Source organism: Monodelphis domestica, chromosome X (genome assembly GCF_027887165.1).
Source record: "Monodelphis domestica isolate mMonDom1 chromosome X, mMonDom1.pri, whole genome shotgun sequence".
Lineage (NCBI taxonomy): Eukaryota > Metazoa > Chordata > Mammalia > Didelphimorphia > Didelphidae > Monodelphis > Monodelphis domestica.
In genome coordinates this window covers 86720820-86744661 of record NC_077235.1, presented here as the reverse complement: position 1 = coordinate 86744661, position 23842 = coordinate 86720820, and the positions used below count along the sequence as shown (strand labels likewise).

General features: G+C 53.1%; 2 protein-coding genes across 3 annotated transcripts in view; one reads left to right on the top strand and one right to left on the bottom strand.

The window, feature by feature from the left end:
* Positions 1-9919, bottom strand: part of IKBKG (inhibitor of nuclear factor kappa B kinase regulatory subunit gamma) — a 66075-nt gene extending 56156 nt beyond the window's left edge. Inside the window, exons 1-2 of one of the 2 annotated variants that reach the window (XM_007506902.3) lie at positions 9745-9919; positions 9198-9305 (exon numbers count right to left, since the gene is read on the bottom strand). The gene's annotated coding sequence lies outside the window, so the exon portion shown is untranslated. The remainder of the gene's footprint in view (positions 1-9197; positions 9306-9744) is intronic. The other variant, XM_056809745.1, reaches the window with a different exon arrangement.
* On the top strand, positions 24-16821 carry G6PD (glucose-6-phosphate dehydrogenase). Its single transcript, XM_001362790.4, has 13 exons — positions 24-680; positions 1697-1824; positions 8131-8168; positions 8286-8394; positions 8773-8990; positions 9379-9537; positions 9682-9807; positions 11305-11398; positions 11910-12096; positions 13085-13320; positions 14583-14659; positions 16103-16195; positions 16289-16821. The coding sequence occupies exons 1-13, from the start codon at positions 518-520 to the stop codon at positions 16377-16379; spliced, it is 1719 nt and encodes a 572-aa protein (XP_001362827.2). The 5' UTR covers positions 24-517; the 3' UTR covers positions 16380-16821.
* Positions 16822-23842: the final 7021 nt, after the last annotated feature.

Genomic DNA, 23842 nt, shown 5'->3' with positions numbered 1-23842 from the left:
ACCGAACCAATAGCGCCATTGGCGGAGAGGGGTCACCCTGTAGCCGAACCACACAAATGCCAAGGCCGCTTACGCCATAGGAAGACCCAAGCACTAAGCCATGTTCCAGGACACCTCCTCCTATTTACGGAATGGTTTCTCCGGTCGGCTTAGAGCTGACTGGGCACTTTAGCGTCTCCACCTCCTCCACCGCCTAGCACCAGGAAAGGAGGAGTCAATAGAGGAATGGGAGGAGTGAGTGGCACGAGGGGCGGAGTTCTCGGAGGGGGCGAGGCTGGAGGTGGGGCCCTTGACCTGGAGAGAAGAGTGGGGAGGTGTGACTTAAGAGTGTGGCCTGAGAGGGGCGTGGCCACGTTGAGGCAGGCGGAAGCTATGAGCCCTGCTGGGCCACGTGGGGGTGGTAGCGGGCCACCGGGCTGAAGCGCCAGGGTGCGGTACCCAAGTCCTGGATCTCAAGCAAAGCGGGGGTCAAGGCGGAGTGGGCGGGGCGGGGGCGGGGCCGATCCAGGGGGCGGAGATGGGGAGTCGGGTGAGTGGAGCCGATTTGCGCTGGAGTAGACGAGGCATAAGCCGAAGGACAGCCGCGGGCCGCGTCGTTTCCCTTCCTTTGCCGGAGCAGCAGCCGCCACAGACGACGCGGACTACGCGGACGCGGACCCAGGAGCCGAAGGCGGGCACTGGTGAGGAAGGGACTCATCTCCCCGAGGGGCCGCGGCTCAGCCCTCACCCCGTCCATCCTCAGCCGCCCCCGCCCCCGCCCGGCATCCTGGCCCACGTCGTGCCTTTTTCAGGATCTCGGACAGCCCCCACCATCCCCTCGGCCGGCCGCTCTCTTTAATCCTCTTTGGCCAAGCATCCTCCTGAGCTCTGTTCGGCCGCGATAGGTCGGCACGGTCCCTAGCCCGCCGGCCTGGCAAGCCTGCGGTTTGCCGCGGGGCTCGGGGAACTAGCTGCAAAGGCAGGCGAGCTTCCTCTCCATCCTTAGGGACTGCCTTTAGCCCAGCGATGCCGCCGCGGCCTCCCCCATCAGCCTTCTCTAACCCTAACCCCCGGGCGACCCAGCGCCCCAGCTCTTGCAGGGAATTGGCCTCTCACTCTGGCTGGACCCCCCCCCCTTTAGAAACAATCTACCTCTGCACGCGAGTGCACACGCACACGCGGGCCAATCCCCGCTGATGCCGATGAGGGAGGATGAGGTAAGAGGAGCGTTTCCCCAGCTGGTGACCGGCTTTGACTGGAGGAGAGGGATGGAAAGGCCCAGGCTCTGGAAATCACCCTGGGGCTTCTGGGCCAGCCACTGTAATTAGCGCTCTACACAAACCCTGGCACCAGCATCCTCAAAGCCCAAGATGGAGAGCTAATTAATGTTCCTGCTTCTAGCCCAGAGATTAGCTCCTGCCCCCCAATTAGGAAGCCCGTGAACTAGAACCCATTAGCTTTGGGGGGAGTGGGGGGGAAGAGGCCAGTGTTTGCAGGGACCAAGCCTGAACAGGCTTAACAGGTACAGGACAGCACCAGGGCCAGGGCCCAGCGTCCAGAAGCCCAGATAGGGATCCCTGAAAAAAGCTAAACTCTCATTGGGAACTGCTTCCTGGAACCCCAGGCTGCCTGGGGACTTCATTTGGCTCTCCTAAGGAGAGGGACGATGGCCTCCAGCTCACTCTGGCCCAGCTTCTTGCTTTTCTCATTCCTCTAGAAAACAGCATGGCGGAGCAAGTGGCCCTGAGCAGGACGCAGGTATGTGGGATTCTCCGGGAAGAGCTGTACCAGGGCGATGCTTTCCACCAATCAGACACGCACATATTCATCATCATGGGAGCCTCGGTGAGTTCGTCACACACACACACACACACACACAACCCCCCCTCCCCCACCTCTTGCCCAGCCAGGCCAAAATGGAACCCCTGAACAGTGCCTCAGTGTCCTCATCTGGAAAAGGAAGGAGCCTTCTGGCTCTAAACCCTCTGCTCCTGGCCTTGATCTGGGGGAGCTCGGATCGGCAAGGGCACTTACAGCTCCTTTGTAGCCAGGGTTGCCATTCTCCCGGCAGCTCCCCCGTTCATTCTTCAGGCCCTCTGCTCAAGGTTACTTCCAGACTGCCTTGTATCCCTCATTTTCTTGGCCTGGAGGCTGGCCTCATTTTATACAAGCCAGAAGACTTAAGTGATTACTCCCCCAAGTCCAAAGGGAATTAGTCGGTCAGCTCTCTGGCCTCCCAGGCCCCAGCTTTTGGTTTGGTTTGTTTCGAAGGAAGGCAGCCTCTGCTGATGCTGATAAAGGGCCAGAAGGGAGAACTACTCCCTAAGGCTGATGAGAAAAACTCAGGAGAATGGAGTGGGGCAGGAGATGGGGTCATGGGTCATTCTTGCTTATGTGCCGATCAGTTGGCTTCTTATCTTTGTTATTTCTTTATCTAACCTGGCTCTGGGTCTCCAGGCCTGGTTTGAATAGCCTGATAACCCCTTAAGTTGCCAAATACCCTGCCATTTCCCTCCAACTGAGGCCAATTGAAGCCCTTCAAGGGAATGTCACCAAAGGCAAGATTGTTATACTGTGGCTCGGTGGTGGCAGTATCTGTGGCAGTTTTGTTGTTGGAATAGTCTTCTCAGTTGCCTTCCTGACTCTTAGAAGGAAAGCCCCACCCTGCTCCAGAGATCAGAGAGCCCCCAGTCCCTCCTCAAGTTTCATTTAGAATTCAGGGTCTGGGCCTAAACTTGTACTTGTCAGCCCAGACCTGTCCTAGGATCATTTGCTCTTCCAACCTGGTAGTGCCCGTTGGCATTTTGAGAGTGCTATATGGTTTGCCAAGAGCTGTGCCACCTGTGCCAGTGCTCCTGCAATGCCGGCATTTTCAGTTGGAAAAGGAGCCTCACTCCTGATCCCCAAGCTAAGATAGTGAGGGCCCGAGGTGGAATTCCTACTCCAGTTCCCTCAAGAACCTCCCAGGGATGCTGGATGGACCAGATGTAGAGAGTGTTGTGCCAACCTCTGAGCATTCTAGAGAGGAGAGCTCTTCACTGGGTCAAGCACACCGGAACACTGTGACTCCACGGTGTGCGTCTATCCGAGTGGAGTGAGGAAGGGCCTAGTCGATTGCAGCCGAGTCTGGTTGCTGGGTACTTGCCCAGGAGGGCTCTCCACAAGGTCTCTGACCCTCCAGGAGTCAGCCAGGACTTCAGGGACTTCATACCATGTACTGTGATGAGTGTACCGAGGAGTGATGCTTCCTTCCTGAGGGTCCTGGTAGCTTGTGGGGAGTGCAGACACAGCAGAAGGTGGCTACCGTTCTCTCTCCCTGGCTTCCACCACACTCCTCTTGGCTTCCAGTAGCTTCATTCATAGAGGTCACTATTTCCCAGTCTTGCCATCGATGGGTGGGCCCAGCCATGTGCCTGAGCCCGTTCCATATAAGTAAAATGGTACTTTGTGAGATGGGGAGCCTCTGTAGTCCCAGACGAATCCCCTGAAAGTCTCCGAGCTACCCTAAAAGACCACTTCAGCTCTTCCTTCAGCCAAACAGTGGCTAAGTGCCTCGTGGGTGCTGGGCAGCAAAGTCCAGGTGGGAGATACAAGGACAAAAGAGAACCCAGTCTCTGCTCCTGGGGAGTTTAGGGCTGAGAAGACCTGGTGCATGCAAAGAATAAATAAAAAGCAGTTTAAGGAGAAAGGAGAGACCCAGCAGTCTCTGGGATCATGAAAGGCTCCATGCAGCAGATAGTGCCTAGCCTGAAGCTCAAAGGTAAAGCAATCCCAAGAGCCATGCAGAGATGGAGGGCCAGCCAGGAAGAAGGGCACCTTCTGTGTGGACAGAGGAAACGATGAGTAGAGACTGAGATATAAAGTAGCTGCAGTCATTCTGGAGAAGATGTGCCCAGTTCTAACACAAAGGATGGTTCCTTAGCAATTGAACAAGGGCTCCCTGAACACAAGGGAAGAGAATAGATACAGATGTGGGAAAGATGGAGCTAACGGGAATGGCAAGCCACTGTGTTGGCTTGCCCAGGAGGTTCTCCTTGGGCTGAGAGTCTCAGGCTCAGAATCCCAAGGATTCTGAGGGGAATGTTAGCCATCCAGGCACCTGCCTCATCTCTCCTTTTTATCTTTGTAAACCCAGTGCCTACTGTGTGCCTGACACATAGTAGGTATCTAGTAATTCTGATTCCCAATCCCTAAGCAAGCAGCAGAAAGTGAGGTAGCAGGCCCTGGTTCTTCAGGGAAGCTGAGGCAGGGCTTAGTGACATCCTCCTAAAATCTTGTTTTAAAAACACTTTGATTAGCAAGCTGGGCAATCTGATTTTTCAGCCCAGTAATTAGACCCAGAAAATGATAAATGGGGGGAGAGAGGCTGCCAGAGGAAGGGAGAAAACAGAAAATGGCCACCCTTTTGGTGAAGCAGAGCTCTCTGGGAAGGTTGTGGACGGTCAGCCTCCATTGTTGTCGCTGAGAAGTCACAGGGGGCTACAATTTGGCATCCTTTGTCTGAGAAGTCAGGGTGAACCTAGAGGAAACAAGGCCAGGCAGGGGACCCAGAGGCTGAGACAAAGCTTTGATGGGGAGCCCTCCCTTCTTTCCCCAGGAGGCCTCCTCCAAAGAGCACCAATGGCCTGCTCTGAAGAGTGAGAGTGTGGGCAACCCCCAGATTGGGGAAAGTTTGCCCCCTCACTGACTGAGTGGCCTGAGGCAGGCAGCTGGCCTTTAGTTTCCTCCTCCATAAAGGGTCAGGTCAGGGCTAGGTGAGCCCCTAGGTCCCGCCAGGCCTGCTCCAGCTTGCCACCCTGCCATTGGGCAACTGGGTTTTGGAGCAATCATCAGATTGGGGCATTTCCTACATTCCTGCAACTTGGCCATTCCGGAAGTTTCTGGGGCCACAAAGGAGAAGTTAGGGTGGGGCAGGCCATTGAAGCTCTGGCTGAAAGCCAAGCCAAATGGGGGTTGGGTGGACCAGGAGAGCTCCCTCTTCAGCTCCCTCCTTCCTCACTTCCTGGTTCTGTCTTCTGTCAGGGGGGAGACCTGCTAGCTCATGGCCACCCTGCAGAAAACCTGTTTTTTGTCCCAGAGGTTACACTTCCAAATGGCTTCCCTGGAGAAAAGTTGGCCCCGTACCATTCTGTGGCAGCCACTTTGCATGAAATAATCCCCACTTCTGCTCTAATGGGAGAGAGACTGCACGGAGGAGCAGTGCACATCCTAGATAGTGCCCTAATTATGGGGGGAGGGGGGGTGGGGGTCAGGCCATCCAGAAAAGCTTCTCCAGAGAGGCCAGAGCTGAGGTGGCACAGGTGGCCAGAGGAGGGTCAGCCAAGGAGGTGATGAAGAAGAGCACATGGGAGCCAGCTGGCAAAGGGCAGGCGGCCAGGCAGCCACACTATAGAAGCTTGAGCCAGAGACCTCTGTTGGATCCTCAGGGTGCTGGGGGCCAGAGGCATGTCTGGCAGCAATGTGGAGGATGGGCTGGATTACTTTGTCCACCGAAAGTTGTTGGAGGGAGGCCCAGTGTGGGCAGTGTTCCCTGTGAGACTGAGGAAGATTAGGTGACTGACTTACCCCTGAGTCACTGGCACTCCCTGGCCCACTGGCCCTTTCACCTGGATTAGTCCCCCTAGTAAGGAAGCTAAGCCAGAGCACTGTGGCCTTTGCTAACAGGGCCAGGAAGGGCCATCCTGCCCCCCTGCTTTCCCATGGCCACAGGCTTCCTGGGCCTTGGTGGAACAGGTCTGTTGGGTTGTTGATGAGCAGGCCCTTGGGTGTGGGTGGGGAGGGTGCGGCCACTGGGCCTGGAAGGAGGGAGGCCTAAGCCTCCCCTTTCATTTTGGCTAGTCTCCCTTCCCCAGGGAGCTGTCCCAGGTTACCTCCAGCTAGCCCCATGCAGCTAGGCTTCATCCTTCTTGATGATGATGACTCCCCAGGCAGTGCTGGGGAGACCCACTGCCATGTAGGGAGTCACTCCCTCCCCTTCCTGGTCCCCCACCGCCCACTTGGGCCACCCTAAAGTGCTCTGGCCCTGGGCCAGTTTGCTGTATCCTCCCTTCCTTGCCCAGGATGCCAGGTCAGTACCTGTTACCCCAGACTTGGTCAGGGTCCGAAAGGACCACTATTTTTTTATGCAGCCAAGGGAACTGAGGCAGCAGGTGAGAGCTGGGATACCAATTCTGTCCATCACACTTCTCTCTCATCTCTTTTATGGGAGTCAGGGAGAGAAAGACCTGGTCACACACACAGCCAACTGGCCAGTCCAGAAATGCGGAGGCCTTCTTGGTTGTGGGACTTAACAAGCTACTTCCTGACTGGGCCAGCTTCTCCCAGAGGGTCATTCACGCTCTCCCCATCTGCACTTCCCTGGCCCCTTTGCTGAAGTCATTTCTGCTGTGTCACAGTGACACTGGGGGAACTGACTGACTTGCAGTGACTCACCTTTCTCCCTCCTGAGTCTTCAGGCCCAAGGTTGCCTAGGGAGGTGCCCGCCTCTCTCTCTGTTGTTCTCTCTCAGCAGCAGGCAGCTTAGGGAAGTCCCACCCTTTCTCAGTCCCCAGGGCTCCAGGCTAGCCTGCTTCAGAGAGAGGCCAACTGAACCCAGGCCAAGTCTGCTCAGGGCAGACAATTCAGCAGAATCCCCACCCACCCACCCACCCGATCAATGGCCAAGAAGAGCTCCTACTGGGCCCCACGGCTTGGCTGAGGTCACCCCATCAGATCCCCTCCCTCCCCCCCTCCCCCCCGAAGCTGGCTGTCATGTCAAGGGTACCCTGGGAGAAGTTGGAACTTCTGCCCCTGGGCTCCGAAAGCCTAGTGCCAGCAGCGCCTTAAGCATAGAGAGCCCATGCTGAGCTGGGGTGCAAGAGAGCCAAAATAAGAAGGGTGCCCCCCAGGCAGTCTGGAAGGAGCCTTGAGAGACCAGCCTGGTCCTGCCACCCCATTGTGTCTTAAAGAATAGAGAGGCTGCCCAAAAGGGCCTCTAAGTGGCCACAGGGGAGGAAGAGGAGGCAGCCTTGCCCATCTCCCCACCCCCCACCCCACTCCCACACAACCTTCCAATTCTCTGGCAGCAATGGGCCAGCCCCCTGGAGTCCTGGGGTCCTTTATACATCGGGTCCAGAAGTAGAGTACACTGCCTCCCTCCTGACTCGAATGTGCCACTTTCCCCCTTGGGCCTTCAACTGCCCTTTCGGGGAAAAGGAGGTCATTGGCCTGGAATGGGCTCCGGGGCGCCTGACGTCTTCTCCCTTTCAGCTGCTCTCATTTCTCCTGGAATGCACCTCCCGCAGAAGCTATCTTTTTGATGGGAAGAGAACTCTCAGTGAAGTTCCAGCTCCCAGGGCAGAGGGCCTTTGGTGACTTGGCCAGGGTCACATAGCCTGTACCTGTCTAAGATAGGGCTTAAATACAGGTCACCTGGCCCCAGAGGGCACCATGGTGGCCAGGCTGCACCCAGTCCATCCAGACCTGGGCATGGGACTCCTCCCTGTGGAGTATCTCCACCAAGTGGCTGTCGGTAACTAGGAAGTCTTTCCCTTCTGTGGAGCTCGGTCAACAACTCAGAGCCAGGGCCTCTGGGCCCACACAGAATAGGCATAGTCCTGCCTGTAAGTTCCCTTGGGGTCTGGGCCCCTGCCCAGCACAGAGGCCAATAGAGGGGTCATGCCACTATAGGCACCTGTCTGGAGATTTTAGGACCCTCCTTTGCCCCCCTGCTTCCACACTCTTAGGTACAGGGCACAGGCCACCTTTTTTAGGACAGAGAAGGCCAGAACCCCTGAGACCCTTGACTTCCCCATGGCCAACCACAGCAGAGGCCCCAGGCCCCAATTGTGGCCCTTAGACCAGCTGGGCTGGGCTTTCTCCAAGGTCTCTCCCAGCTCTGTGGCCCCAGGACCAGACAAGGGAGGCCTTTTGCATTCCAAACTTCAAAGTGGCATGGCAGGTACCCACCCCAGTGGAGAGCAGAGATGGGAAAGGCCAGGCATGGCCAACTGCCTCAAGCAGCAGGGACACTTGGGATCGAGCAGAGGGAGCCTGCCTCCTTCTAGAGAATGAACGAGCCAGAGGTGGCAGCATGCTGCCCAGCATTTGGGCAGGAAGGACTCATGCTGTGCTGTGCTGCCCCCAACCAACCCGATCTCTTCTTTTCTTCAGGGTGACTTAGCCAAGAAGAAAATCTACCCTACGATCTGGTGAGTTTTGTCTGGGCCAACTAACTCCCTCAGCCTAAGGCAGGCCTGGGCAGGCAGGAGAGGGCGGGGGAGAGCGAGCCCAGCCCTGCAGTACCTAACCTAAGCCCCTTCTGCTAGGTGGCTGTTCCGTGATGGGCTCCTCCCTGAAGATACCTTCATCGTGGGTTATGCCCGTTCTCCACTTACCGTGGCTGACATCCGAAAGCAGAGCGAGCCCTACTTTAAGGTGGGGCCTGACCTAGGAGTCACACAACTGGGTTGGAGTCCTGGCGCTGACTACCCATGTACCCTCTGAGGCCTCAGTTTCTTCCCCTGTAAAATGAGGCACTTGGATTAAATAGCCTCTTGAGGTCCCGCCCTCCCAGCTCTGGCAATGATCTCGTAGCCTGGAGTTTGGCCCCTCTGTTGGTCCTCGGTCCCTCTGTCTCCTCTTCCCTCTCATACTCCCGGCAGGCTCTATGTCTCTCCAAGGTGGCTTCCTTCTGGAGGGCATTGTGGGAAGAGGCCCACCCACCTTTGAATCCTCAGTTCCATTCCCCCTGCCCCCGCCCTATGCCTCTGGCCAAGGCTAGTGAGAACCCCAATTCTTGTCTGTGTCGCCCAGGCCACTCCAGAAGAGAAGCAGAAGCTAGAGGAATTCTTTTCTCGCAATTCTTATGTGGCCGGCCAATACAACGAGCCGGCCTCCTTCCAGCGCCTCAATGCCCACATGAACTCCCTGCACCATGGGCCCCAGGCCAACCGACTCTTCTACCTGGCCTTGCCACCCACTGTCTACGAGGCTGTTACCAAGAACATCAAAGAAACTTGCATGAGCCAGATGTAAGTCCCCTGGCACTCCCCTTCGGAATTTGGCCTGGCAGCTCCACTTACCTTGAGGGGATGGCCCCTAAACTTCCTTGCTAGGGCTGGCCTGGCCTTCAATGCTCCAGCACGTACCCCCACCCCCATGCCCCACTTTGCAGGAAGTATTTCCTCCTGGAGAAAGAGCCCTGGATTCAGATCCAGTTCTCAATTAGCCTCACTTACCACCCATGGGACCCCACCTCTGGGCCTCGGTTTCCTCATCTGGGGCATGAGAGAGTCAAACGAGATGACCGCCAAAGGTCCTTCCAGCTGCTTGGGGCGGAGGGCTTCCTGGAGGCACACCCATAAGGTGGTGAGAGTGTGAGAGTGGCCTCAAACTCCAGACCCCTCTCTTCCCAACCAGAGGCTGGAACCGGGTCATTGTGGAGAAGCCCTTTGGGAAGGATCTGCAGAGCTCCGACAAGCTGTCCAACCACATCTCTTCACTATTCCATGAGGACCAAATCTACCGGATCGATCACTACCTGGGCAAGGAGATGGTACAGAACCTCATGGTGCTGAGGTGAGCAAGGCTCAGCCCAGAAGGGCCCTGCCAAAAAGGCCCCAAGCAACGGGGCTCAGTGGCAGCCTGGGGAGGAGGCTATCGCGGTGGGGCCCTGGCATTTGGGCTCACCCCACCCTCCTCTCCTCTCCCTTCTCCCCCCAGGTTCGGTAATAGGATCTTTGGACCCATCTGGAACCGAGACAATATCGCCTGTGTGATCCTCACCTTCAAGGAGCCCTTCGGCACCATGGGCCGAGGGGGTTATTTTGATGAGTTTGGGATCATTCGGTGAGAGCCAGGAGCGTGGCAGGGTTCCTCCCCCAGCTTTCTTCCCCTCCTGCCCCCATTCAGGAGAGATTTGGGTTTGTGATAGGCTTGGCTTCCAATTTCTGCCCCTTCAAGGCTGACTTCCAAGGACCCTAAGGAGTTTCCTAAGCAACATTGGAATGTTTAGGACCGCTGCCTAGCAACAAGCCCTAGAATGGCTAGCTAGTGAGCTCTCTGTCACAGTGACAGCCTCAGCTATAAAAGGGAGGGGTGCCTTCCTGTGTGGAGCAGAATGTTTTAGACCAGAGAACTTCTAAGGTTTCTTCCAACCAGATTTTGGAATCTTAGAGCAAGGGGGCAGCTGGGTCGCTCAGTGGGTGGAGAGCCAGGTCCTGGGCTCCCATCTGGCCTCAGACACTTCCCAGCTGTGTGACCCTGGGCAAGTCGCCTAACCCCGAGAGCAACCAATACACAGGCTAGTGGCATGGTGGCTTGGGAACTAGCCTTGGACTCAGAGAAGTTGTGCCTCTGCCCCATACAGGCTGTGTGACATGTGACATGCCCCAAGGCTTGCACAGATGTGAACCCAGAGCCGGGAGGAAAGGCTCTTGGGCAAGGGCAGAGCAGTAGGGAGGGTGCAGCAGCAGGAAATGGGAAGGACTTGGGCTCTTTTGGCCTTGAGGAGGCTGCTGCTAACAAGCTTCTAGGCCAAGGTGTGCAGGATTCTCCAGAGGGTTCCTGGGGCCAGCCAGACACACCTTCCCCAAGAAGAGCAAAGGGCGTCCAAGGACAGAGCAGGCCTGTACTAACTTGGGCGACATGGCAACATCTGGAAGCTCCTTGGCAGCTGGCCGAGGCCACGCGGAAGATGCTCAGGCTTTGAGGGTTGGGGGGACAGGCTCAAGGAGGCAAGATTCACGAAAGGCAGGTGGTAGGCAGGAAGGGGGCCCTAACGAATCACAGAAAAGGGACCTCAGTGGCCATCTAGTTAAACTTATCCTCCAAAAGGAATACGTACTACTAGGGCAGCTAAGTGGCTCAGTGGCCAGAGAGCCAGGCCTAAAGATGGGAGGACCTGAGTTCCAATCTGGCCTCGGACACCTCCTAGTTGTACGACCCTGGGCAAGTTGCTTAACCCTCATTGCCTAGTCCTTACTGCTCTTCTGGCTTAGAACCAATACTTAGGAATGGATTCTAGGGCAGAAGATAAGGGTTTGTTGAAAAGAAAGAAAGAAATACCTACTCTAGTCTATGTATGCATCAAGTAAGTGGCCACCTTCAGGCCTTGGTCTAACTCCCCTTGGATATCCACCGAGCTCCTAAAGCAGCCCATTCCCCTGGAAGAGGGTAGTTGTCAGTGGTGGGAAGATTCTCCTTCCTGCAAGTTGCCTTGGTGATTCTTCTTCCCCTCCTGCCTCTGGCTTCTGAGTCTTCCCTTGGCTCCCAGCTGTGACCAGCTTCTCCTTCCTCCAAGCTTGCATGTGTAATTCAGGCCTGACCTCCTTTCTGACCCCACAGTGATGTGATGCAGAACCACCTCCTCCAGATGCTTTGCCTAGTGGCCATGGAGAAACCCGCCTCCACCAACTCTGATGATGTCCGTGATGAAAAGGTCTCCTCTCGTTTCACCCCAGTGGGTCCCAAGCTGAGTTGGGCTGGAGGGATGGACCTCTCCTGGGATGGAGTACTGCACACAAGAAGAAAGAAACGGCCTCCTAGCTGTGGGCTGCTCCCCAACCTCAGTGCCCCCCAACACTTCCCAAATGGAGAGAAGAGCTAGTGCCCCACCTCCCTGGGCCTCAGTTTCCTGCTCCATAAAATAAGAGGGTTGAGCTAGATGGTTTCCAGGGCTAATATGGCTACAGAGCTCTGTGGCATTTTCATTGGTGAGGCAGCGGGCTTCACTTGTGCCTGAACTAGAAGGAGATAGGTGGGCCTGCAGAGACGTCTGCAGGGCCCCCAGGCCATTGATTGAGTTGGCCTCGAGACAGCTCGGGTAGCCCAGAGCCCCCAGTGTCCCCATGGGCCTTAGTATCTCTCTAGGCTCCTTGTCCCACCTCTCATGCTTCTCCATAAGCCTGATTTCTTGACAACCCAGCACTTGCCTCTGACTGTTTTCCCAGGTGAAGGTCCTGAAATGTATCTCAGAGGTGCAAATGACTGATGTGGTCTTGGGCCAGTATGTGGGGAACCCAAATGGAGAAGGGGAAGCCACCAAAGGCTATCTAGACGATCCCACGGTGCCTCAGAACTCCACCACTGCCACCTTTGCTGCCGTGGTCCTATACGTGGAAAACGAAAGATGGGATGGTGGGTGCCATTCTCTAGCCTTCCTCCACTCAGCCAGTGGGATGTGTGCACGGGTATTTAGTGGGATAGCCTTCCCACCCCATGGCAATTGGTAACAGTTATCGAGTGCCTCTGTGAGCCTATGGTTCCATTTTTCCCTCCACCTGGCCTTTCTGGGATTCTATTCTGGGCCTGAACCTTGCCCAAGATGGAAATTAGTCTCCTTTCCCCCTTGGTTCAGTTGAAGCAAAATCAAGATGTTTCCAGAAGTTTTTCATTAAGAAACTGGGAAAGCTAAGTGACTTTGTGGCAAGAGAGCCAGGAGGCCCTGACCAAATTTCTCCTTAGACACTTCCTAGCTGAGTGGACCTGGGCAAGTCACTTAAGCCCTATTGCCTAGTCCTTACCACTCTTTTGTCTTGGAACATTGTAATGCTTCTAAGAGGGAGGGAAAGGAGAAAGAGAGAGACATACACATGGCGGGGGGGGGGGGGGGGGGGGCGGCCATGTTATTTTAAAGAGAAACAGAATGTAAGGAGGGCTCTCCTCTCTGGGCCCTGTCCGTGGCCCTCCTCAAACCACTCCCCTTGCAGACAGACCAAGTGAATCAGCACTTAAAGCAGAGCACCTCCACCCCATGTTCTTTTTTACCCTTCATTTCTTTCCCGAGCATGTTTGCCAATTTGAAGTTCCAAATTCTCCTCTGCGTGATGGCCCCCCAACATGGGCCAGGAGGGAGGGAGAAGCGTCTTCTCCTCTGCCACTGCTTCTGGCCAGTATGGAGCGCTCACACTGGATGACTGCCGAGAAGCTCCAGTTTTTGTATTTGCATCCCCAGCGCCTGGCATGTATGAGCACCATCGGATCCCAAGGGGCCTCAGACCTAGGCGATACACTGCAGCAGGCTCTGGGAAAGCCCCAGAAATCAGCTGCTGCCCATCAGTGTGATCGGTGTGGAAGCCGCTTAGTTTCACCAGCGGCGTCTTGTGTGTCTCTGTCCTCTCGCCAGGTGTCCCTTTCATCCTCCGCTGTGGGAAGGCCCTGAACGAACGCAAGGCTGAGGTGCGGCTGCAGTTTCGGGACGTGGCTGGTGACATCTTCCAGCGCCAGTGCAAGCGGAATGAGCTGGTGATCCGTGTGCAGCCCAATGAGGCCGTCTACACCAAGATGATGACCAAGAAGCCAGGGATGTTCTTCAACCCTGAAGAGTCTGAGCTGGACCTGACCTACGGCAACAGATACAAAGTGAGCTGACCCTGCCCGCTCTGGGGTCAGGGATGGAGGAGGAGGCCAGGGAGAGGATGGCTAGTATGAGGGAGAGTGGCCAGACCAAGTGCCCTTCAGGATATAAGGGAGGTGAGGAGGATGTAGCCTCTGAATTGAACCTTGAAGAAAAGTAGGGGCTTCAGGTGGCTCAATAGATTGAGAACCAGCCTTAGAGGTGAGAAGTCCTGGGTTCAGATGTGGCCTCAGATGCTTCCTAGCTGTGTGACCCTGGGCAACTCATTCAACCTCCATTACCTAGCCCTCTCTCCCTTACGTCGTACTGATTCTAAGCTGGAAGGTAAGGGAGAAAGGAAGGAAATGGGGGGGATATGGGGAGAGAAGAAAGAGAAAGACGGGGGGGGGGGGGGAGAAAAGAAGGAAGGAAAGTAGGGGCCTCAGTAGACAGAGGTAGGGCGTGGGGGAGTAGGTCCATTCCAGACTTGGGAGAAAGAGAAGGAACAGAGAGTGTTCCTTTAGTTTTTAGTGGAGGAGGTACGCATGCCTGCCTGCCCGCCCACCCAAGGTAGGCTAGCACCAGTCCGTGAGTGTTTATCCAGGGTCCTTAGGTAGGTGCTGATGTCCTTTGGTTTTTGCCAAGCATGCTGGGATCCTGAAGGGAGTTGCCTCGGGCTAGGAGACTGACTGAACTAAGGTGATCTTGTAAAAGTAGAGGAGACCAGAGGGAGGGAAAGGAAAGAGGCCTGAGCAGGCAAGGCTGAGACCAAGGACCTGAGGAGAGAAGCTGAAAGGCTTTAGATGGCTTCCAGGTCTCCAAGATAAGAGATGAGCAGCAGCTTTGTGTTCGGAGAGTTCCTGGGACGCTGAGGGGGGGCGCAGGGCTCAGGGCAGGGCAAAAGTCAGCTGACCAGCAGGAGGCCAAGCAGCTGAGCTTAACTGCTAAAACCTGCCAGGGCCCCCAGCAGCATGATCCAGAAACAGACAGAGGGAGAAGGCAAGTCAGATGGCAGAAGTGGGTAGGAAGCAGCTTCGGAGCCTGACCACAAAGCTCCAGTGGGCAGGCCAGAGCCAGGGTCCTAGGCTGGGAGAAACCCAGGGCACTGAGACTCAGTGGCCAGCCTTGTATGAACTAGCCTGGGGCCCTCACCCCTGAGGTGGTACAGATGTAATCATCAGTGTGTGTAGGGAGGAGGGCCTAGAAGCACAGGGGCGTGGCTGCTCCCTGCCTGGCCTCCTTGCTGTGGTGCCTCCTCACATCTCATTTACCCCTCCTGGTCTTACAGGACGTGAAACTGCCGGATGCATACGAGCGCCTCATCTTGGATGTCTTCTGTGGGAGCCAGATGCATTTTGTGCGCAGGTAAGGGAGGATTGGAGTGGTGGACAAGAGGAAAGCGCTGGATTTAGGCCTGAAGGATCTGGGTTCAGATCTCACATCTGGGGCTTGGAAGGAATCCACATGTTCTCTGTAAAATCAAGGAGCTGGAGTAGATAGTGTTATTTAGCCATCTCCTGATTTGTAACAATGAAGATGTTTATTCTAACAACATCAGGGATGTTTTTGGAACTTTGCATTATTCCACCCTATTTTGTCTTACAAAATCCGGAATGTCTGTAAACATGCTTGAAGATTGTGAGTTTAGGAGGGTGGCCTTTGATTGAGAAATTGACAAATCAGAAACAGCTGACAGACCCCTGGGCTGCTCTAATTCAAGCTTAGGCTACCATTGGTGTGGAGGAGATGCAGGAAAGGGAGGTAGAGTCGAGTCGTCTAGGTTTTTTTTTTTTGAGGGGCTTCCTCTTGGCTGTCTCTTTTCTCCGGAGAGGCTGCTCTGGCTGGCAGCGTGCTGAGCATTCCGACATCTTGGCATGGTGGCAGCTACTTGTCTGGGTTTTGGCAGTGAGTTTGCCCTTGAGCTAATTCAGGTTCAGGCATCTTGGCTGAGCCCTTTGGAGTTCAGGCTGATTCCCTCCTCCTTCACTCTCCAAACCCTGACCTTCCGAGAGCCTCTGGTCTACCTCCTGGCACAAGCCAGGCAGGAGAAATCCTACACCCTTTCCTTCTTCCTTCTTCTTAATTTCTTTCCACTGTATCAATTAAATCACCATAAATTTCCAGCTGACTTGGGTATTTTTTTTTATATTTGGGATATCCATGGCGATCAAATAATTAATATAGTTTAGGTCACAACGCTAAAATTATCTTTACAATGGCCTTTGAAGGCCAAGGATCCTCTGAGCCTCCATTAGCCTTTAATACCTGCTAGCTTGGGGCCTGGTGAGGGAAGAGGGAGAGAAGGATGGCCTTCCCCAGCTCCCAGCCCAAGGCATGGCAGGGCTTGGCCCACATCCCAGGGGACTTTGTTTCTCAGCTAGACAGATTGGGCCAGAAGCATTCCTCTCTTCTCCCCTTCCCCTGCCCCCAAAGTCTCAAGGGGGTGAGGGCCCACATGGATCAGTTGGCATGTTTTCACCTGGGGGTAGGGAAGGGCCAGTTGCTGCCCTCCCCCACTCTGTCCCCTCAGTGTCACCCCAGGGGAACAAGAGACAGCAGAGTGCCATTACTGACCCACTCGATGACCTTGGGCTTCTGTTTTCTACTTTAGGAGAATGTCCATGGTTTGGCCCTGCCCTCTCCTTGTCTCTCTTCCCTCTCTTGCTTCTCACTGCCATGATCCCTGGCCTTGGCTGGGGCTCAGCAAGGGCTACTGTTTCCTAAGTCCCCTCCCAGGGCTTGGCCCGCTGCAGGCACCATGTAGTAAAGCCCATCTGAGTGCCTTCTGCCTCTCTCTCTCCTCCCCAGTGATGAGCTTCGGGAAGCCTGGAGGATCTTTACGCCCCTGCTGCACCACATCGAGCGGGAAAAGACCCAGCCCATTCCCTACGTCTATGGCAGGTGAGACGGGGGCTTCCAGGGTGGCCGGAATGCTCAGTGTGGCAGGGGTGGGTGAGGGCACCAGCCCACTTTGCCGCTGTGCTTGTTTCACAGCCGAGGCCCTCCCGAAGCAGACGAGCTGATGAAGAGAGTGGGCTTCCAGTATGAGGGCACCTACAAGTGGGTAAACCCCCACAAGCTCTAAGCTGGCCTTCCCTGTGCCCGAGTCAGTCCGGAGGCCCACTAGTCACTTCCCCAGACTCCATGCTCCTCTCAGTATGTGGGCCTCCCTTCATGCCAGTCTGTCCTCTCTATCCATCCCCTGTTCATGTTCTACACGCCTAGCAACTCTCGGGACCATGGGACCAGGAACCTGACCCTGGGGGAGAGGGAGGGCCCTCTGGGAAATTCCCTGGCCCCCTCCACTCCCAGCAGCCTCGGGGCCCCAACCACTAGCTCCTCACCCTGTTTACAGCCACACTGGGTCACCCCTTCCTGCATCTGCCACTCAGCAGTGCCAGACATACTTCCACCTGCTTGGGCTCCCAGAGCCAGCTACATTCCAATACCAGCCACTGGAGATGGCCTTTGTTTCCCTTTGGGACTACAGCTTTACGAATACAGAGAATTAATTACTAGTCTCCCCATGTACATGGTGTGACTGTGTCTGTGTCCATCCTCTGTGTGCTGAGAGAGCAGAGTCCCAACGCTGCCTTGGCTCTGTCTTGGGCCTTACACTCCAGAAAAGCGAGGCAGCCCACCTTTCTCACCCAGAACCGGGGGTTGCTAACAGATGCACATGAGCCTTCTCACTGGCTAGTTAGGGTTTGTGGCCCCATCTTTGAGAAGGAGATACTTGGTCACTTCCACACTGGAGTGGAATGCTTAGCCCACTCCAGCGTGGGGTTGAGTGCTTTAACTCCCTGGGCACGGCCCCTCCAGCTACAGTGGGGGGCTGCCTGGTTTCCTGGTTTCCCTTTGGTAACACGGAATAGGGAGGCAGCCCCATTGAGCTCATCGCCCTGTGCGAAGGGCAGGGCTGATGAAAGCCGATGGAGGGTTGACCTGGCCTAGAAGGAGGCCTGAGCCGTTAGGACTTGAAAGAAGCCTATCCAAAGCCATCCTTTGGCTGAGTAGAGCTTGTCAGCCTCCCCCGTCATCCCTGGCCTAAAGGCCAGAGAGAAGCCAGAAAGCAGCAAGGGCCTGAGTTAAGAACGAAGACGCCCTCCTGAAGGTCAGAAAGAGAAGAAAGCAAAGAGTAGCCGGATGGGCCAGAGAACCCTGGGAAAGACTTGCAGTCAGGAGTAGGAAGCCCTGAGCTCCCTACTAGAAGGAGCCAAGGTTGAGGGCAAGACTGGATGAATGCAAAAGCCTTTTTTGGCATGCCAAGCACTGACACAGAGGGAAATGGGATAGTCATCATTCTCCAGACTCCCGCATTCCAATAAAGACATTCCACGGGCGGACGCAAAGAGTCCCGTGATCTGCAGGGCCCAGCCACAAGGTGGGTGGCAACCCCAGAGCCTCTGGACAATGGGGGAGCACTGAGAGGGGATGGTGGCCAGGGTCCAGACTCCTGGAAACGTGAGGAGGAAGGGAAGGAGCCTACATGTTATGGTTCATTCTGGATGGCTTCCACCTCCGTGGAATGGAACAGTCGGGGTCATTTGCTCAAAGTAGGTCTTGGAAGAAGAGAAAAAAGTGGGGAAGCCCACCCAGGAGTCAGTAAGCATCATGCAGTGGAAAGAACGCTGAGCGGCCCTGGGTTCAACCCCAGCTTGGCCACGTAGCTTGGGGCAAACTGTCAAACTGAAGCGGGCAGACCCGTGAGGCTCTCTGTTGCTCCATGATTCTTGTCCTCTCCCTTTCTACAGGGAAGCTTTATTTCATTTCTCCCTCCCCTTACCACTGTCCCACCCACACTTGGCACAGGTGACAGACACAGCCTTCTCCAAGGAGTATGCAACAGATGCAGGAAGCTCATCTTTGGGCCTTTCCCCTTTGTTGCTAGGGAGCAGAGAGGGGTGGGTCTCTCCCAATTGAGGTATTGAACAGCTAGGCCCTCTGAGCAGTGGCTAATGAAACAAGAATGATTAGACTGGCCATGAAGGTAGACAAAGCTAGGGAGAAGGGCTGCTGGGTTGGTCTGAGGACAGAAAGCTATGGCTTTGTGGGGAGAGAGCAGCCATTGAATATGTCGGTCACATGCAGAGGCAGAACACAGACCAGATAGCCTGGGCTCTTAGCCTGGGTGATTCCATCCAGCTCATTGAATTCAGGGAATGTCTTATTGGGCAAAAGGCACACAGTCAGTTACCTAACAACTCTGCACCCTGGGCCTCGGGAGCAGGAAGGAGAAGCGATGGACCAGATCTGGTCCATTCCAACTGGAGGTTGTCCCCAAAGTCACCCAGGAGGGCACACCTGGGCAGACTGCTTCCCCTGGTCTCCTTTAGAAGTCCATGATGTGGCATGTTCTTTGGGAAGCCAGAAGAATAGTTCCGGGCACTTCCCCCTCCCTGGGCTGCCCAGAGCCACAGGGACAAACTTGTCTTGGCTCCTACCTCCCAGTGTCCAGTGAAGAACAAGACTAGAATCCCAAGACCCGCTCGCACATAACCCTTCATCCCCTTCATTGATAGCCAACCAGCCTCTCCACAATGTCCATGAGAACAAAGGTAACAGAGTAGATGTCAAGGAGGCAGCTAACAGGTGTGCTTTTTGTGTGGCATCATTCCCTAAGCCTGCCTGCCTCCACCCAAAAAGGAAGAGGAGAGATGACTTCTGTTTGAGGGTTTTGCCAGGTCTCCCCCACCAAGAGGCCACCTGGGGGAACAGCTGACGTTCCTCCTGAGCATTGTTAAGGTTTTGCAAAGTGCTTTGCACATGTTGGTTCAATCAAGCCAGAAAAGGATATTGAGCAGTTCACTTTTCCAGATGAAACTGGGATTCAGGCCTTCAATAAGTATCAGAGGTATGATTTGAATCCAGTTCAGCTGCTGGGGGTTGTGAAGGCCTGGCACTTGGCCCAGCCCCTGTGTGTGTGTGTGTGTGTGTGTGTGTGTGTGTGTGTGTGTGTGTGTATGTGTGTGTGTATATATATATGGCGGAATCTTGTTAAATATCTCCTACCTCCTAGAGAGAAGCACTGGGCTGGCTGGAAGAATGGGGAGGGCCACTTAAAAGAACTGAAGGTGTTCTACCCTGCCCCTTCACAAACTATGACCCAAAGGGTGCCCCGGTTTTAAAAAAAAAGGACATGAGACATGCACATGAACCCCCAGGGAACAAAGGACCATGGCCCAAAGAATCAGTGGACCTGAAGCCTAGTCCCCAGCTCAGCTGAGGACTAGCTGTAATATCATTGGGCAGTACCCTTTCGTGGCCTGGACCTCACTCCATTACATCATCTGGCACCTGTTAAAAGGGGGTGCCTTGCCTAGGGGTGGGGGATGGGAGTGATAGGGATCAGCTCTGCAAGATAAAGAGAAGAGTGGATGAGTATTTGGTTCACTGGCAGCTTTCCATCTTTCTCATTCCTAGATCAGTATCTGAGGTATGGACTGCCCCAGGTTCCCTACCCAGAGAACTGCTACAGAGAAGACCTTGGAAGCATGCAAATAACAGTCAATATTTATATAGTACTTCAGGATTTGACAGCTATTTCACAAATAGCCCATTAGAGCCTCTTTGACCCTGTGGAGTAGGTTGCCATGCTCTCCATTTGACAGATTACTGTAAAACTCCTGAAACAGGATATTGACTTCTCCAGGATCATACCGGTGGCCAAGGCCAGAGTCAGACCAATTAATTCCTGAGCTCTCCACCTCATCACAAATGGTCTAGACTGCCCTTTGAAGTGGAGAATCATTGGAAAGGAAGGCATCATTGCCTAGACTTTGCCCCATGAACTCTTCCTTAAATAGATAGCTTCCCATAGAATTGGTTTCCCTCATCATCTATGTCATGTACACATTTAGAACTGTTCTAAGAAAGTCTCTGTAAGTTTAATAAGCCACTGCCAAAGGGGTCCAAAACATCATAGCCTCATAATACCTCTGTCCTCTTGAGGACCTCAATGCTTAGAAAACAAGGTATTGTTTTCTTCCAACTATCTTCATTGCAGAGCTTTACCTTCAACTAGCAATCACATCTGGGTTGTGTGGTGGTGACAGAAAAAGGAAGGGGTAGGGGCAACACTGACCTTAGTAGTGCCCCTGGGGCTATTCTGGGCCTATGATTTGAGTGTCTGTCCCCACATCAGAGTCCTGGAAAGGATTTTCACGGGGAAATGATTTGCCTAAGGTCAGTGAGCTAGTGGTAAAGGCATTTAGGGTCCTTATTCCTATTTAATAAAAGGTAAAAGAAAAAAGCCTCCCCACCATCATCACCATACCAAATTCAGTAGAGAGTATGGTACAGAAAAAAGCACAATGGCACTGGGGTTGGAAGACTACCTGGGTTCAAATCCTGGCATGGCACTGCCCTTGTGATTTGGGGCATTTCAAGGCTTGTTTCCTCATCTGTCAAATAGGGTGTTGTACTGGATGACCTCTGGGGTCCTAAGAGAAATACCTCACTTCCCAGTATCCTGAGCTCCCCCCCTACTCCCTTGCAGGTCAGTGTGGGTGAGGCCAATTGATAGGCCATCAATGCTTTTGATGCTTGGAAACCTTTCTCCATAGAGGGGACAGAACCCAAACCGGGCTCTGAGAACCCAGTTGGATCAGTACAGTGGTACATATGGCTTGAGGCTGAGGCCAGAGAATATGAACATAATTAGGTGCTCCCTGGGCCTTCCTGTCATGGGACCACATTGCAGGAGGTTGTAGAGTGAGTGAATGAGTGACTTCCAGAAGATCAGTAACAAAGGAGATAAAAGAGGTTGAACAGGGGAAAGAAGGCTGTTGTTTGCTCATAGTAATGAGGACCTGGACGAAGGGGGTGGAGTGTTTGTATAGAAAGAACAAAAGAATGAGGCTTACACTTAGGATCATAGGTTCAGACAGGGAGAGTCAAGATGGTGGAAGAAAAGGTGGTAGTTGCCAATTCTGATCAGGAATTCCCCGCCCCCCCCAAAAAAAGAAGCCAACGAATCATTCTTCCAGCCCAAGGCACCTTAGGGAAATAGAGAGATCTGTAGAGTGAGGGGAGGGCGCTGAGAGCCCAGCAAAAGTGGCACTGGGTGGTTGTGGGAGCAGGGTCCGAAAGGAGTCTGGACACCTTGTCAGAAAGACCTCAGAGGTTCCTAGCGCCACTGCCAAGATGCCTATGATGGCCTCAATGGCTGTCTACTCTGCCAATGCAATAATCGGGCGACCATTCGCGAGACCTCCAAGGGAGAGCACTGTGAAGGATGCCAAGGTTTCTAGAAGAGTCCCACTGCCTTCCACAAATGGCTCCAGGGCCCATGCTCAGCAGTGACCCCTAAAGGCAGCTCCCATACATAGCTACAAAGCCTGAACTGAGTGCTTACTGAAGAGAGCAGCAGCAGCAGCAGCAGCAGCACTGGTCCCCAGGGCAGAGCCCAGCTTTGCTTGCAGCCCAAGATTTCAGGTAAACACTTGGATTGCCTTCAGCCCATCATCCTTTGTTTTCCCCAAGAAGATCTCTAGTTCACTGTTGTTAGGTGCAGTGGTGGGTCTCTCTCCATTTCACTTTTCTGAGAGATGTCTGACAAGCCACAAGCATGACAACAAGCAGTTCTCGACTGTTTCTAGAACGGGAGGCCAAATGGATGCTAAGGAGATTCCCCTAGTGGCCTAATAGAGTGTAGAGTGAGATTCTGGGGCCGAAAGACAGAATGAAGCAGGAGCCAGGAGGAGCAAGCTAATGGCCTCCCTCCGGGCCGGGTCTCAGTCTGTTTTCTAACCAGACCTAGGCAATGCCCCAGCCTTTCTAGAAACAATGGGCATGCTGATCACAAGACACATCTTCTGAACATCACATTTGTCAAGAGATCATATCATGGGAAAGTATGGCCATTCAACACAACAGAAGAGTTCCAAGCATTCATAAATAAAAGACCAGACCTGAACAGAAAATTTGATGTCCAACCACAGAACTCAAGAGAATCATCAAAAGGTAATTAAAAAAGAGGGGAAAAAACAAACAAAACCACAACAAAAATTTTATAAGAGACTCAATAAGTTAAAATGATATGTATCCCTATAAGAAAAGAGGTCATTGGCAACTCTTAAAAACTGTTGCTATCACCTAAGCAGCTAGAAGAACTACACTCAGAGGGAACAGTGACAAACTGTATAGGATGAAAGGACAAGACATAAATAGGTATATAGATATATGCATACATAAATACATATGTGTATATATATATGTATATATATATACATGACTAGAGCTAAAAAAGAAAAGAGGTTATGACTAAAAGAAACAAATGGGGGTAAATTTATATGTCACAAAGAATCTCATGGCGGGAGGCAGGAGAACATCGATACACTGGAAGGGTAAAGAGGTTGGAAACAGGAAATACTCAACTCTTACGTACTTTGAAACTGACCCAAAGAGGGAAGAACAACCCAATCCATTGGGGAAGAGAATAGATTTGCGCCCTATAGGGGAGCAGAAGGGTAAAAAATGGACTGGTAGGGAGGGAAGCAGTACAAGGGAGGGAGAGGGTGGGGGGGAAATTTTAAAAAGACTACAGGGGAAAATAAGGGAGGGAATAAGAAGGGAGGGGGTAGAAATGGAAGTAAAATAAGGGAGGGAATGGGGGGGGATGACTATAAACAAACATTAGTATAGAAGGAAATAGTGAAAGAAGGAAAGGCAGGACCAGGAGTAGAAATCAAAATGCTGGGAAATACACAGCTAGTAATCACAACTCTGAATGTGAATGGAATGAACTCACCCATAAAATGCAAGCAAATAGCAGAGCAGATTAGAATCCAAAACCCTACCATATGCTATCTGCAAGAAACACACATGAGGAAGGTAGATACTCATACGGTGAAAGTAAGAGGATGGAGCCAGACCTATTGGGCATCAAATGATAAAAAGAAGGCAGGAGTACTAATCATGATATCGGACAAAGCCAAAGTAAAAATAAATCTAGTTAAAAGAGATAGGGAAGGTAATTACATCCTGATAAAAGGCAGTATAGACAACGAGGAAATATCTGTACTCAATATGTATGCACCAAATGGCAGAGCATCCAAATTTTTAAAGTAGAAACTAGAGGAGCTCAAGAATGAAATAGATAGAAAAACTATACTAGTGGGAGATCTGAACCTTCCCCTATCCGAACTAGATAAATCAAATCAAAAAATAAATAAGAAAGAGGTGAGAGAAGCAAATGAAATCTTGGAAAAATTAGAGTTAGTAGACATATGGAGAAAAATAAATAGGGACAAAAAGGAATACACCTTCTTTTCAGCAGTACATGGTACATTCACAAAAACTGACCATGTACTAGGGCACAAAATCATTGCAAACAAGTACAAAAGGGCAGAAATAATAAATGCAACCTTCTCAGACCACAGTGCAATAAAAATAATAATTAGTAAGGGTACATGGAGAGGTAAATCAAATATTAATTGGAAATTAAACAATATGATTCTCCAAAACCAGCTAGTTAAAGAACAAATTGTAGAAACAATTGATAACTTCATTGAAGAAAATTACAATGGTGAGACATCCTTTCAAAAC

Bases quoted from the DNA above. Each gene is read 5' to 3' on its own strand.
- G6PD (XM_001362790.4), top strand. From the start codon at position 518: ATGGGGAGTCGGGTGAGTGGAGCCGATTTGCGCTGGAGTAGACGAGGC. The intron at 8,169-8,285 runs GTGAGTTTTGTC...CCCTTCTGCTAG, and splicing joins AAAATCTACCCTACGATCTG to GTGGCTGTTCCGTGATGGGC. The intron at 8,395-8,772 runs GTGGGGCCTGAC...TGTGTCGCCCAG, and splicing joins AGAGCGAGCCCTACTTTAAG to GCCACTCCAGAAGAGAAGCA.